Genomic DNA, 15,810 nt, shown 5'->3' on the forward strand with positions numbered 1-15,810 from the left:
CCCTTATAAAAGAGACAAAGTAGCTGGCAGAGGTTCTGGTGGTAGTGATAACTACCTTATAGTCTGGGCAGAAGGGGACATAACAGGTGGATCTGTACCAGCCTTTCCCAGGCGTGTGTGTGTGCAAATCAAATCTCAGAGTGTGTGTGTGTGTGTGTGTGTGTGTGTGTGTGTGTCAGCTGCTTGCAGCAGGGACACAAACTACTGGTTTCACAGAGAGGGTGTGGGAGAACTTAGCTTGGAACCCCAGCTAAGGACTCAACTCTTAGCTGTGCCAATGGGGGAGTCTTACTGGGTGTCTGGACATATATTGAAAGGAACCATCCCCCAGACTAAGAGTATTCCATGGGTGTTCTTAAGAGAAACTGTGCTTGATGCAGAGAGGTCTGCATCTGGAAATACTGAGTATCCATTTGTATTTCAAGTGAACATCCCTCTCCATTGTCAGTGGTGTGGATTCAGGCTCCTTGATTACTGCCCAGAATGGGGGCATCACACTCAGATTTGCCTATTTTAAGGATCCTAGGGGCCTTTGTGGGGTCAGCAATCTTTGCTTCTGAAAGACAGCATACCATCACCCTGTTTTTGTTCAGCCTGTTCAATGCAGAATCTGTTTAAACTATGGAGTCAACAAAATCACTAGTATATTTCTATATGCATTAGACGATTGCTAAAGCATAACCAGTTTGGGACATGCCATTTCCTAGTTACTCTCAATTGTGTTGTCACAAATTGGTGATGCAGTGTTTAGTTCACACTGAGCCTTGCAGCTATTAGCCCACCGTGGCTTAGGTAAGGATTTTTTTTATGCCTCAATTTACAATTTGGTTTGTGTGAGCACACTGTTGTGTAGGTAAGTGATGCTCATAGAATGGGTTTGATTGCGGGAGTGTGATCGCATATTTGGTTAGGTACTTGCACCTCTCACAAACAGACAGTGCTGAATTAAGTAAAAGATCATGGTGTTTGAGCAGATGACAATTCTTACATTGCCCAAGTATAGCAAGTGCTAAGAGGCTGACAACAGAGGGTAGACTACTTTGCTGACAATCTATTTTGCCCAACGGTGAGGTGGGTCTGGGAATAGTAAGAGAATATAATAACATTTCAGTCCCAGAGTTAAAATATTTGTTCAATGAAAATAGTAGAAGTAGATTTACATTTTGAGTACTAAGTTAACCTTAAGAGGTCAACATTCTTGTCCAGTCTAATCATAAAGTCTGGTGGGTAAACAGCAGGAGATCTTAGCATTATGGCTCATAGTTAAAGGACAAAAACGGGATTCTATTATTAAATACTCAACTTCTCTGTCCTTTTTCTCCCTATTTACTGTCCCTACTATGAATGAAAAACATTACAGCATATAAAATTTTAAATTGGCTGTTTCTCTCCACTAGAACAGTGCCTTACTGTACTGTAGTGGTTTCACTTTAAAAAAAAAACGTTATCCCACCCTAGAAAAGCTTGCTGCAGTCTCCAATTCACTGATGTCATCAAGGCCAATGAATACAGGTAGTTTTTTGGCCAGTTCCCTCCCCAAACCGACATCACCACGAACGTCCTAAAAACCCACCCATGCTGTGATGTCATAGGTCCCTGGTCCTTCCCATACAGAAAGTACAGGCTAGAACAAGGAAACAGTGCATGAGTTAAGTCTCCTGCTGTGAGCTGTCAATCACAGCATGTAACAGCTCAACAATTGCCCTTAGCACTTTAACAGCTAGGGAAGTTAGGTGTGAAGGGAGATGGAAATGAGTCAAAGCAGTACAATTCAGGCTTTATTAACGACTGCAATTTAGCCATTCTAAAAAGCAGCAGCAGGAAAAAAGCACTTTGAAAGTCTGTTCTGTGGCATTTCCACTGTTTGTGTTTTTAAGTAGTCATCGAACGGCATGAGATGTTACTTAAAACTGACTGAAATGCAGCAGTATATGCATGTAAAAATCAATGCAATGACAGGAGCTTTAGGAAGAAAGAGGCCTGTGTGATATCATTTTTTTTTACAGACAAATACTGCATTGTGGGATACCTAGAGGCAACTAAACTACTAGAATTACTTCAAGATGCCAGACCCCATGTGTTCAGATTCAGACATTACATATAAAATTATTTAAAAACCTGTAAATAGTCTCAGAGTAGTGTTAAAATGTAGGAAACGCCAAACCATGATGAAATAAACATGTTTGAGTCTGTGGGTGCGGTTCTCCTTTAAAGTTCTGATTTGGGGTATACTAATAAATGTGGATAGAAAAACTTTGGTTCAAGCGCCAATATCAGGTAACTACTAAACTGGCTGGGTTATGAGCGCAGCTTTAAAAGTGCAATGATGTACCACTGCTTAACTCTGTGGTTTTGCAGCTACAACAGAAAGGTTAATGCTCCTAAGACAGAATTTGAAAATGAAAGTGCTCGTCGAGCACAGCACTGCATGGAGCTGTGCAGAGTGCCACCATCCATTGTTAAGGTTACTGGAAAAATGAAAGAACTAAAAGTTGTTAGAACTCCAACCAATACCTACTCCTAAGAAACAGCAGCATATTATACCTTGTCACCAATTAACCACTCTCATCAATTTTACTCCCAGACTACAAAAAACAACTGAAAATCTTACACTAAAATACAGTTAAGTTGTAATGGTAGGAAAAAAGTGGGAATTCACAGGAAAAACACTTATTAAATAGATGGAGATACTAACAAAACAAAAGGGGAACACTCGGTGTAAAAAAGGAGGATTTACTAATTATATAAAACAACCACATGAATAAAATGTACATCACATTTTAACTGAGCTGTATTTTAATATAAAAGAAGGGGGGACATGTAAAATCATAGGTAAAAACACTTGCATTAACTAAAAGAGGATACAATCAAGATGGATAACATTCATTTCAAGAAACACACAAACTAGTTAGGAATAAATATTTAACATCAGCAACACCTGTTGCTGATCCAGGAGGGAAAGCAACTCGTGGTATCACCTAATCTCGCTCTAATATGACAAAGAAGGTGTCGGAAATAAAGTTCAGAAGTGGGCTGAGTAAGAACTCCCTATCTGAAACAACAGGTCTACCTGGTGTAAGAATATCATACTGGTGCACCTTGGGTAATAAATATAACCTGTAACGTACCGGTTGTTTAAACACAACAGGTTGTTTACTACTACTGGCAACTACAATGGCAACTACATCAGATATAAACATATCAGTAGTTTGTTTGTATAAATGAGTAGGAACCATTTCAAGATGCAAATATTTTTTGACATCATTCGATTGGATAACTGCCACTAAACTGTAGTCTTTCTAATCCCAAACCATTTCCCCCACCCCCTTTGTAAGCTGATATGACGACATAATGACCAAATCTTGACTTCTCAGCTGAACCAAAGCCTGTTTTTCTGGCACAGACAAATTAGAGAAAATTCCTAAATAGGTCTTTGATTTTTATACATTTCTTTCAGGACTGACATTTTCAAGTACGCTTAGAGTAGGATGGTATGTACAGAGGCGAGAAGAAGATATGTGAAAATGAAAAACATCAAATGCACAGATGCCAACATTCTCTTGGGTCAGGAGCACTCCCAGAATAAAATCCTATACTATAGCCTTGCTAGCTATAGGTCCCAGTCTATGACCCAGGAAAACCACACCAAGTACTTGGAGTCACTCAGAGATCAACCCAACACCATATTCAAAACTCTAGAAAAAATCTACCATTCTGTACTAAATCAGCAAGAGAAAAACATTGTGTGAATAAAATCTAGACCTTAATTCACTAACTCTGTCATAGCCCATGCGGATGCCAATGGCCTGAGACATACCTAACTGGATTATATGAAGGATGATGGTAGACTTTTCAGATTACGTGTCCCAGGCAGCTATCAGCCTAGCATTGAGCAGCATTCTACCTTCTCTAAACAGAATATCAGAATATACATACAGGACGATTGATATTAATGATTGGCTTAGTTACTGGTGTCACTCAAAGGGGGTCCAATATTTGTCAGCTTAGAAAGATAGGATAGACCATGCTGCCTTGCCAGGGATGGTCTTGTACATGTCCTCACTAGGCTTTTGGATATTTGCCAAAACATTATATTACCCCCCCCCCCCCCCCATTTAGGCAATACCAATCTGATAAACCTTCCAACATAGGAAATTCTGCACAAGATAAACTAAACTAGAGATGCTACTGCTCAATGCTAGGAGTTTCAACAAGAAGCTCCACTCTCTGGGAGTGCTCCTGACCCAAAAGAATGTTGGCATCTGTGCATTTGCTGAGGCATGGTTTAAAGCTGTGGAAGGCACCCCAGTAGTACAAGGCTATAATGCCTTCCACACATTTAGACCAGCTACCACACAAGAAGGGACAAGAGGTGGAAGTGTATCAGTGTACATAAAAAGTAAAAACACCTCAAGATTGGTCAGACAATATGATATGATTGAGCTTCTCCATGTCCAACTAACTTAGGTAAAATCCTATACTATAGCCTTGCTAGCTATAGGTCCCAGTCTATGACCCAGGAAAACCACACCAAGTACTTGAATGTACAGGAGTCACTCAGAGAACAACCCAACACCATATTCATGGGAGATTAGCTATCCCATCATAAACTGGTAACCTACACAATGACTAACATGCAGGCTCAAAGATTCCTGGATTTTGTCATGGCAACTACCCTGGAACAGCTAGTCTGCATACTTACTAGGAGTACAAATATCCTGGATCTGGTATTCACAAATATGAGAGAAAATTGCACCCCCATGTGATGTCCTCACTTGTCAGATCACATCATAAAGCAGTCACCCTTGAAATAAATATAACTACCTTGAAATAAATATAAACTACCTTCTAAAAAGCAATGAAAAAATTAAATTTCAAGCTCCCTCCACAAAATCAGAGAACAAAGTGGCATATGTGGATGTGTTCATGGAAACCCTATACAAGCATGTAAATAACTGCATAAAAAAACAGCAGTACTAAGCCATAACAACTCAGGACAAACTCCACAAACAACCTCCCTTGGTGGATCCTCCCCCAGTATAAACAGGTTAAACAGTCTAAACAGGCAACTTAGGGGACTAATCAAGTCCACTAAAGCCAACTTAGAGACAAAAAATAAATAGACTCCCAAGCTAAGGGGAACCATAAGGCATTTTTCGGCTACCTATGCAACCTTAAAGGGAACACCCAATAGTGCACTCAGCTAACAGTAAATGGAGCTTCCTATACCAAACTGGGGAAATATGGCAAATATGCTGGCAGATAATTCATCTCCAATTTTACCTCCCCAACACCCTCAGTCCCACTACCCCAAGAAATACCCTCTACTACTTCTTCCACAGCTATCACTAAAGAACAGGTCCTCCATGCACTTCGAGTTAAAATCAATACATCAATTGGTCCTGAGAAATATCCCAGGATGCCTCCTAAATAGGCTGAAACATGACCCATCAGGTGAACATGTACTTAACCATAACCTCCAGACAGGTTTTGCTCCTAGAGAATGAAGGACTGCAACGGTCATCCCTCTACACAAAGGCAGAACCAGGGAACTACAGACCCATTAAGTTGGTCTATTTCTTATATGCAAGGCCATGGAAAGAATTATCATGGACCTGAAACAAAAACATAGAAAAGTTTCAGACACTGGCCCCATCCCAGTTTGGTTTTGTCAAAGGCAGTTCATGCCTACTAAACTTGGTGGGACTTTAAGAAGGTCATTACAGCCATGAATAAGGGCAAAAACTGTACATACTACCTACCTTGACCTGGCAAAGCCATTTGACACAATACCTCACTTGGGTATTCTAGACAAACTTACAAATTTAGGCATAAATCCCTACGTCACCTGATGGATACCCAAATGACTTACAGATAGTACACATGAAGTTTTGGTGGGGGAATCCACCTCCAGCAAGAGACTTGTTACTAGTGGCGTCCCACCGGGCTTGGTACTGGAGTTTTGGTGGGGGAATCCACCTCCAGCAAGAGACTTGTTACTAGTGGCGTCCCACCGGGCTTGGTACTGGGACCACTCCTGTTTGTAACATACTCTTCTGAAGTCAAGGCAAATGCAGGGGGCCCCTGTCTGATCAAATATGTTGAGTAAAAGCCGGGTGCAATTCCTGAATCTCCCAAAGATGAAGACCTCTTCCAGGAAGGCCTGACACAGACAAATAACTAGTGTCAGAACCACGGCCTAAAACCCAGTGCAAAAAAAAAAAAAAAAAAAAAAAGCATAATCATACCCTTTTGGAAGAATACCACCCCTTTAAAATTACAACATTGATAACACTCCCCTAAAAGTAGACATAATGGTAACGGACTTGGGAACTCAGGTCATGTGTCCACTGTAGTGAGAAAAATCCTTCTAGGTGGTGCAACTTGTAAGAGCATAGCACGCAGATGAAGGTGATGATAGTCCACTATACTTAGTCCTCATTAGACCAATAAGAGTACAATGAACCTTTCGACATGTATCTGACCAGGCATTTGCAACAGCTGGAGTGGCCACAGCGGTTCCTCACTAAAAGAATACAGGGTGTCAAGTAATATGTTTTATGAGGACCACCTCAAAGCCCTGTCCCGGTAACTCAAGTCTCCTACAGACTACCGAGGGCTGATCTATGCCTAATCTACAAGGCATTCTCTGATCCAGCTCCGATGGGTCTGCTACACATTTGCAAAACACACACCACTAGAACTACCTGATCTAAGGATCTAAACCTAGTCTGTGACAAACAAAACATGTTGGAGACAAGTATGCATATCTGAGATTACCCCATCTCTGTAAAAGACTTCCAACTGATATGAAACAGATATTCCCTACACAGTTGTCAGCCACAAAAAGCAATGAGAAAACAGACACATGCTAAACCACAAAAAAGAAAGAGAAAACAGACAGACATTCACTGCATCAAAACTGGTGATCACTGACAATGAGAACAAAATCATCAATGAGCTATTCAACAGCATTACCCTGATTTTACTCTGTACACACACACACACACACACACACACATAGGTGTCAATACACACAGGTATGTATTACATACACATCCATGTGTGTGCACATATGCACACATTCACACACGCGCACACACATGCACAATGTATGTTCTACAGATATACAGATAAATCACAGAAAATTTGTGTAGTAGGAGAACTGGTGATTTTTTTTGTGGAGAAGGCATATCTCCTATCAAAAGGATGAAAGCTAACAAAGGTGAATGTCAAAAGACCGAACCAGGAACTTCAAAAACCCACAAGGTTGAGCAACAAAGACCTTGACTGTGTATGATCACAGTACGGTGGGGAATTGGTGTTTTTCTCCTTTCCCCACTGTAGTTTGACATTCTTGATGTTCCCAGTTCGGTGTTGTGAGCTTTCTTACAATAGGGATCTGTGCCCCCTACATCCGCTAATTAATATATCTAACTCATAAGGCTGCATCAAAAGAAATGGGGAACCCTCTTTCAAAAGCAGTAGGACAGGATGAGTTTTCAATAAAACAAATGATTTCAATAAATTGCTAAACTAGAAATCCAAACCTATTAAACTGCTAAACTAGAAATCAAAACCTAACTGCATGAATTAAAGTAATAACAGGGCCGTTATTTCTGCACTAAACCCCCTAAAAAGCAAAACAAACTAGAAGGGAAAAAAAAAACAAAATCATCCACAGGGAAAGGGCTTTTAGTAATGTAATGTATAGGATTATGGTTAGGGACAGGGTTATGGTTAGGAGTAGCATACAAGTAAGTGGATGCAAGGGGGAGTGCAAAGCCTCCCCCTGCACCACCTTACGCTTGTAAATGAACCCCCTACACATTACCTTACTAAAAACCCTTCCCCCAACAGTCTACCGCCATGATAACCCATTATCTTGGTTTTGTACTTGGGGTGTCTGACAGACAGTATTTTTTTAGTTGGATAAAATTATTAGATACCTTGCTATTCAAGTTTTTAGATATTTTGTGATTTAAACATATATTACTATATATTATATAAAAATGTGTGTGTGTATATGTATATATATAAAATTATATAAATATATAAAATGAGCTGTGTCTGGTGTATGTCACATACAATATCTTGGACTGTAGTTTAGCATATTAACCTAAGGTAGGCACAATGCCACAGTCTAATGCAGAGACTGGTGCATAACAGTGTTGACACATTAGACATGCACAGAATTTGACTGTGGCACCAAAAGAATTGCTGCAGAAAACATTAATTCAACTACCTGCACTGACTCACGAGTATGCAGGATGTCCAGTGGCCTCAAAGGGATCACTGCCAAGACAGAGGTGGATGAGAGGGTCATGAAGGAGGAAAACAAATTATCTGCTCTGAAACTAGAATAGGATAGGCCAAGTGTCATTTATACACATGCCTGAATTAAACCTTCATAATCTTCCCAGAGATGAAATTTACAACACAGAACTGCAATGGGAAGAAACTGTCCAACAAGGCCATATCAATGTTCCAGAAGGAAGCAGCCGCATTAACTACACTCATCGGTACTCCAAATTCCAGGAAAGCTGTATTGATCCTTATACCTTTTCTTAACTTGGTCTAAAAAAGTCTCTGTAAAAGAAGCTTTTTAAAATGAACATGTTACACTTAGTCAAAGCGTCATCTAAAGTCTTACTATTTGAAAATCAAGTTTTAGTTCTTATGGATCAAGGCACAACACACTTAAAAATGTCTGTCTTGTAGTGTGATATTCTAAGCTCACAAGACCTTGTCAAAACCTTATGACTTACCCTCCCCAACAGTCAACATTCTTTGAGAGAGAGAGAGAGAGAGAGAGAGAGAGACACACACACACACACACACACACACACACACAGACAGACACACACACAAAGCGTGCACTTGAGTATTCAGTATTTGCTGTCCATAAACATAAATCATGCAAAAAAAAAAAGTAGCCAACTGGACAGCTGAAAACCAACTGATCAGTCAAAGGACAATACCTACTGGACAAACACATAGCTAAAAACAGAAACTGTCAGTAGCATAGTTGTTAAATCAGCAAGTTGGAGTAAGGGAATGATAAGAAGGCTACAAACTGCAAGGAAAAGAAATCAAACACACAGATTCCAGCCAAGAAAATTTCCTGCATTGAACTGGCTGATACCTATAACAGAGTGAGAAAAAAAACAGTCCCCACAGCACAATATAATGTAAATAATTAAAGGAAAGAGCCTGAGAAAACAATGAGTAATAAACATCATCATCAGGTCAGCTTTCAGAACCTGAAATGGCAAAAATGAAACACAAACACATTTTATAAAATGGACAGTTTTACCTTTTTTCTCCTAGTTACTTCAGTTTGTTCTTCATCTTCGGAATCATCATCAGATGGTATATCTTCACCATAATCTATAGTATCTTCATCCTCCTCATCATCATCTTTGCCATTCCTATCTTCCTTTCGTTCAACATCTTCCAAAAATGCCTCCATTTCAGCTAGCTTAAAAAAAGCATCATCCACAATGGATTTACTCCCTGGCTTTGTCTTTTTTTTGTTAGCTTTAGTCCTCTCTTCCAATTCATCAATGTCAAAGTCAACATCTGAATCATAATCGCTCAATTTCTCAGAATGCTTTAGTTTACTTTCCTTCTTTTTGTTTTTCTTTTTACTGTCAAAGTCCTCACTGACTGCATCAGAAGCATCTTCTGAGAGCAAGTTTTCCTCCATGTGATCCGCACTGGCATCCTCCTCCTCTTTGTCCTTGTCTCCATCATCACTGTCAGCAGAAAGAAGTTGGAGGTCATCATCTCTAACTGTTTTGGCTACAGCTTTCCTAAAATATCTCAAAACTGAATCATTCTGTAACTCAAGTTCTTGCCAAATTTGTTCTTCATCAAAGTTTTCTATTACCAGTTCTTTTAAGGGGCTCCCTACAATGTCAGAAGGGTGTTGCTCTTTGTGTAGGTCATACAGAGTCTTTGTAAGGGAAGTCAAGCTTGTAGCCAATCCATTCTGTACACTGTAAAAGACAGAGATAGATTTAAACATTTTCTTCTGACAGATTACAATTAAGTACCTGAATTCCAATCAGATGTACCTTATTCTCTGGGACCCTAAAATAAAGCAAAGAGAACATGCACTTTGCAAAACAGTGAAACAAAAAATACAAAAACTCAAGTGTAGTTGCTATCATCTTAAGAGATCAAGTCAGCGATTCTCGAGTGTGTTGGAATATCTACATATAAACATGCAAAACTTAAGGATCATGTCACTTGTTACTCAAAGTCTATATCCCCATAATTTTACAGCATAATGGTATAATGAACTATGAACAGCAGTTTCCAGCAAATTATAATCCAATCTACAAAAGGTGCATTACAATAGACTAATAGACTAGGAGAGAGAGATACAGAGAATAAAACGTACTATTAAAACACAAGGATAAAACATGTACTATTAAAACACAAGGATAATCTGATAATTGTTCAATAGAAGTATACCTTACCAGTACAATATCCTTTAGCAAGACTGTAACCTCTCTCCACTAATAACTTGGTTACTGGAATCAAACAAATACTTAGGTCTAATAGTCTAGTCGGAACCACCTTTCAGATCTCCATTTTAGACATAAAAAGCACAACCATTAAAAGACAGCAGTTGTGGGCGTCTGCCATGGGTGAAATGAGATATGCCAAAGTTGACAGAAAAGGAAGTGAAGTTGCCTTTGTGGCAACCAAAAGGTATAGTAAGTGATTAGGTAAGGAAAATTTACAGATGTTGTCCTGATTAATCTAGGAACTGTGTTCATAAGTAAACATCTACAAAAGGGACCATACCAAACTATGGTTTACAATTCAGTGCAAGGAGAACAGGAAGGTTTGGCAATGTGATTATAAGGAGGCAATTTTGTACAGCATAAGAAGACAGTATGTTTAAGACCTACTGGACTAATACCCCCTTCTGTAGATGCAATTTAACCACAGTCGCACAAAGCAACTCCTTTGAACCTTGTGCAGGAGTAACTTGCAGAATTCACCTTGTGTACAATCCACCAGTTACTCTGGTGCCTTTCTGCAGAGTTCTGGGATTTTTTGGTACACAGTTCACATATCCTCTAGGTGGTCAGTCCTGAGATACTCTAAATCTCTGTGTAGATGAGACCCAAGAGCTCATTATTGAGCTCTTAGGGTTAATGAAGAGCTTCAGCTTCACTCATGTTCTTTCAAACTTGGATTTTCCATCTAAGTTTAGAAACTAGTGATAAACTGGAGGCACCTACTTGATCCGATAACTATCTAGTTCATTTCAGGCATGGTCTTTCTGAACCTCAGTTTTCAGTCTCTGAACTGGACACATGTAGAGAACTGTGGGCAGCAAATTCAAGTTACTTTCTGTCCGATTCTTGACCAGCAGAGGTGTGGGAGATAAAGGTATTAAATCCTTCATTGGGACTACAAAATTAAAAAAGTAATGTGATCCTGATCCTCAGAGAAAATAACCCTTTTTTATTTCCTTTAAGTCACCATCTCCACTAAAAGAGGAGTTGCAAGGGCTTATGTAGCTGCAGATACTCGGGCAATGGATGTGGAGCCAGAGCAAAGAAAAGCTATGTTTTACCCTGTTCCTAACACTTTTTTTTCAGCCATAAATCATGGGAAAATCTTTTCCAAATTGTCTTAAAAGTTCTGGGTTATGCTTCCCACTGAAAGTAATTACTAAACAGATGGAAAAGTCATTTACTAATGGGTAAAATGTCACATTTCCTGCTCCAAGGGGACAGGGGAAGGAAGAGTTATTTAACAAGCTAATCACCCTTTCCATTTCCACAATGGGCAAGAATGAAATAACAGCCCATGAAAGGAAGAAGAAGAAGAAAAACAAAAAAGGTCTCCGGTCACTAAAGCAGTGTACTGGCATCATATGTGAAAAAAAAGTTGCACTCGGCCACAGCTTGCTAACAACATCCGAACAAGTAAAAAAAATCAGCTTTGTAGAGTTGATACCACCTATAACCAGTTTCTCTAAGGAGTGCTATACTGACTTAAGAATTTTGTTACTCATTAAGGGCTCCCACTTATACAAACTCATGCTTCTGCCAATTTTGTAAGACAGAATTATGAGGAGGACTGTATATATTAGTCAGTGGCAGTCTCCTTTCACACTGGTTCATGGCAGGAAATTAAAAATTAATTTCTCAAAAATGGGGGGGGGTTCCAAAAGCACATTTTTATGTGAAGGGAAACCACTCTTTACACAATACAGCACAATTGAAGGCCCTTTACCCTTTGCATGCACCCTCAAATTTAGTCACTTCTGAGAATGTTACAAACCTGAGGCGAAGCAAAACCATAACTACAGTGATCTCATTTTGTCAATGCACATTTCAGTCAAGTGCAAATTGCTGAGAACATGGCCTTTACTGTACTGTCAAGATTTATTTTCTTAACCTCTGCATGAAAAAGACAGAAAAGAATGTATAAACCACAGAACTGAAGAATAACTGAAAAGACAGAAAGGAAAGAAAGAAAAAGAAAACGGGTGTATGCATCTTGACCTTCTCTTGTGTGAAATTGAAGGTGTGTGCACTGGCAACCTGTCTTGTTTGTTATGGGAGAGGACTGATTCTAATTTCATAGTAGAGTTGCATCTCTCACTTACTGCATTTGTTTGCTTTAGGAGCAAGTGGTTGTCAGTATACATGAGGCAAGTGCTACATTTCCTCAGGATGCCCATGTCAATCAGGTTGGCTGGATAAATGGTGGAAATTGTCTGTCCATTATGGCAGGTATATACTGTACTGACTAGCAAGGGAGCCCGCAGGATTTTTTGCAGGGGGGTGCAAACCCAGAGCCCCACCCACATAGCTCTCCCCGGCCCCTGCCAACACAGCCGCCCCCAAGTCCACCTACCCCAAGCCCCACCCACACAGCCTTTCCAGTGTCCCATTACTTGGCTATTTCTCCCCATTTGCCGTAGACACTGTTCAAATCTCTGTGTGCATACTGTTTTATGCTTTAGTTCGACAATGGTTACAGGCAGTTGGATTTAATTTACAACTTACATTTCAAACATTATAGCCCAAACACTGAGACATTTACTAAACGTAAACAAAGCAATAGTCTTACAATGAAAACAGACTTGGCATTAAAGCTTCTCTACTTTTGAGACTCACATTCAATGAAACAGCATTGAAACCCACATTCAAAGAAAATGCATCTGGCCAGTGGCAGGTTATTTACCTTTGAACTGTTTTCAAGCAATAGGCTCTGTTAGGGCCATGCAAAAGTTATTTGATTTACCTGATTGTATTAATTATAATATATAATTGAATTATATCCCTTGTATTATACAGCAACACTTGTTTGAGTGTCTCTGCCGAAGTAAAAGTAATCTGAATAATTCCACATTAAAAATATCTGAAACTAATGAAGATGTTGTTGCTAGAAAACAACTGTATATTTCAGTGTTTCATCTACAAATTCAGTGCCTGCTGCCGTCAAAGAATAAATTGCCTATGTTAAATTAAAAAAATGGTAAGCTGGTGTATTGCAATAGAAAATGGATGGCATGCTGAAAAACAGGTTCATAGTTATTAGGCATCTCATCCAAAGGAGGACATCCTCAGGACTGCAGCATACAAATGTACATGCTGTAGGAATAGAACCTCAAGCCTCTACATTAAGATGCAAGTATTCTACTTGTGGTGCTACTAACATAGCTTTAAAACTTTATACCACAATAGAGATACCATTTGCTAAACAAAACAGTTGCACATTGTACATAGACTTGGCATGAGCAGCAGTAAACTTCGCTTCCCTTAAAACTCACAGTTCCTTGAAAATGCACTTGAAAATAAATTCCACCTGCTAACTCTAACTTGGGCATTTCACTTTCTCTCTCTCTCACACAAACATACCACACCCCTCAAAGCCTCAACCTTAGTGCAAGAAATCTGGACAAAGCCTAAAATAAATAGGGACAGATTATAAATATGGCTCTCAAACTTAGAAAATTGCAAGAGTAACAGGATTTGTGTTAGTATGCATTTTTCTAAATGATATGACATCTAAAACTGAAATGTCTCATTATTTAGCAACTTCAATCCTTTTTAGGAGGAATATGGGGCAAAAATCTGGACATTCTGCAAAAACCTGGACAGCTGAGGGGTATGCTACCTCCCTCTTATACATACACACACACACACACACACACACACACACACACACACACACACACACACACACACACACACACACACACACACCCCAAATTCTGGTCAGACTTGAATTAGTTCTGGGAAGGTTGCACTGAACGGCACCGTGCTTGATCTGAAGTGGGTGAAATCCTGGTAGCCAGTGATAATAACTGTGATCTGCAGCTCAGCAATATGGAGCATTAAAGCATTTTTAGCAGAGCATTGTTTCATCACTACCTATTGTGTTTGCACATAAGCTGTAGTTATTTCAAATTTGCCTTTTTTGATTACTACAGAGTAAATTTACCCACCCAGAGCTATTGTGTTTTGACTTCAGTGTGGAGCTTACCTAGTTGTTGCAGGGCTTGGCTTTTAAGTAAGGTAGCAATGCTTATTTACCATATACCATTACAGCCACCCAACTACAAGTGTACTAACACACAGACACTGCTATAAGACACTGGTCTCCAATAAAATTTAATGAGCTTCTGAAAATACTGCAATCCTGTCCTTTTATTACAAATACTGTCATATGCATTTCAATACCCAAGGCTTATACATTATCTAGTTATGTAAATATTCTCTGCATGGCAACAACGAAAAGGCTTTCAATGCTGGTAATTCTTTAACAATATGCTTACTAAAGCTTACTTGCATCTTACAATCTCCGACAAGCTTACCTGATGTTCATTAAACCATGGCTACTTAAACAGAGCAACAGGGCACTGTGACAGCATGCAGTTCCTGAATAATACGAAGCATAAATCAACAGTATAAAAATCTGATAGAAAACCAGAACATTCTGCAAAATCAAGGGCAGATGAAAAGCCACGGTCGTATTTGTGATCTACCTTGGATGGGGGAATACTCTGCACACTTACACTGCATAACTGCTCCTTGCCTTCCTTGGACACATCCAGAGCCACTACAATGGGGGTTGGGGTGCAATAAGTATGTCATAATTTGAAATGTCTCTGGCTGACAGTGACGGCTCTGACACTCATAACTCTCAACTTCAGAGCCAGAAATCTGGACAAAGCCATACATAGCAAGTAAAGCAAGATAACGCTCACAGATACTCTTGTGCCCTCAGGATAAACAAGATAAACGATTCATATTGCTAACAGGATATGACATATGTAAAGTTGCAATGCATTCTTTATAAACAGAAGTGTTTGTCTATTTGAAATTATAACGGCCTGATGAAGACCTTGTTGAAAGCGCTTGCCGAGTTTGTTATAATAAATGGTTTTAAACATTCCGTTGAACGCTTGGATTATTTTTGATGTGCCTTACAAGTCATTGTTCCACGGAATTGACTATTGAACTCTGGGTTTAAATTAACGGCAGTATCGGTGAATTTGGAAAGAGAACTTCTATGTACGTATTTTATATGGTTATTGGAGTCTGATTATATACCTCTCACCCATTGTGCCACCATTCTTGTTTTGAAAAGCCATACATAGAACTAGAAGTGGGACACAGGCCCAAAAATAAGGCCAATTTTTAAATATTGCTCTTATTAACTTAAATAGAACAATAGTAGATCTTGCATTAGTACGAATTTTCTGAAGGGTATAAAATCTGAAACTCAAATGTCTGCCATTATTTTCTAACTTCAATCTTTAATGAC

The 15,810-nt window shown here is 39.3% G+C and overlaps 1 protein-coding gene across 1 annotated transcript in view; it reads right to left on the minus strand.

Moving 5' to 3' along the window:
- MPHOSPH10 (M-phase phosphoprotein 10) overlaps positions 1–15,810 on the minus strand; it is a 320,554-nt gene that overhangs the window by 292,266 nt on the left and 12,478 nt on the right. Inside the window, exon 2 of the mRNA XM_044078547.1 lies at positions 9,317–10,001. Within this exon, the coding sequence (XP_043934482.1) occupies positions 9,317–10,001 (685 nt within the window). The remainder of the gene's footprint in view (positions 1–9,316; positions 10,002–15,810) is intronic.

This window comes from Protopterus annectens, chromosome 7.part1 (assembly GCF_019279795.1).
Source record: "Protopterus annectens isolate FY-2018-M chromosome 7.part1, PAN1.0, whole genome shotgun sequence".
In the NCBI taxonomy this organism is placed as follows: domain Eukaryota; kingdom Metazoa; phylum Chordata; order Ceratodontiformes; family Protopteridae; genus Protopterus; species Protopterus annectens.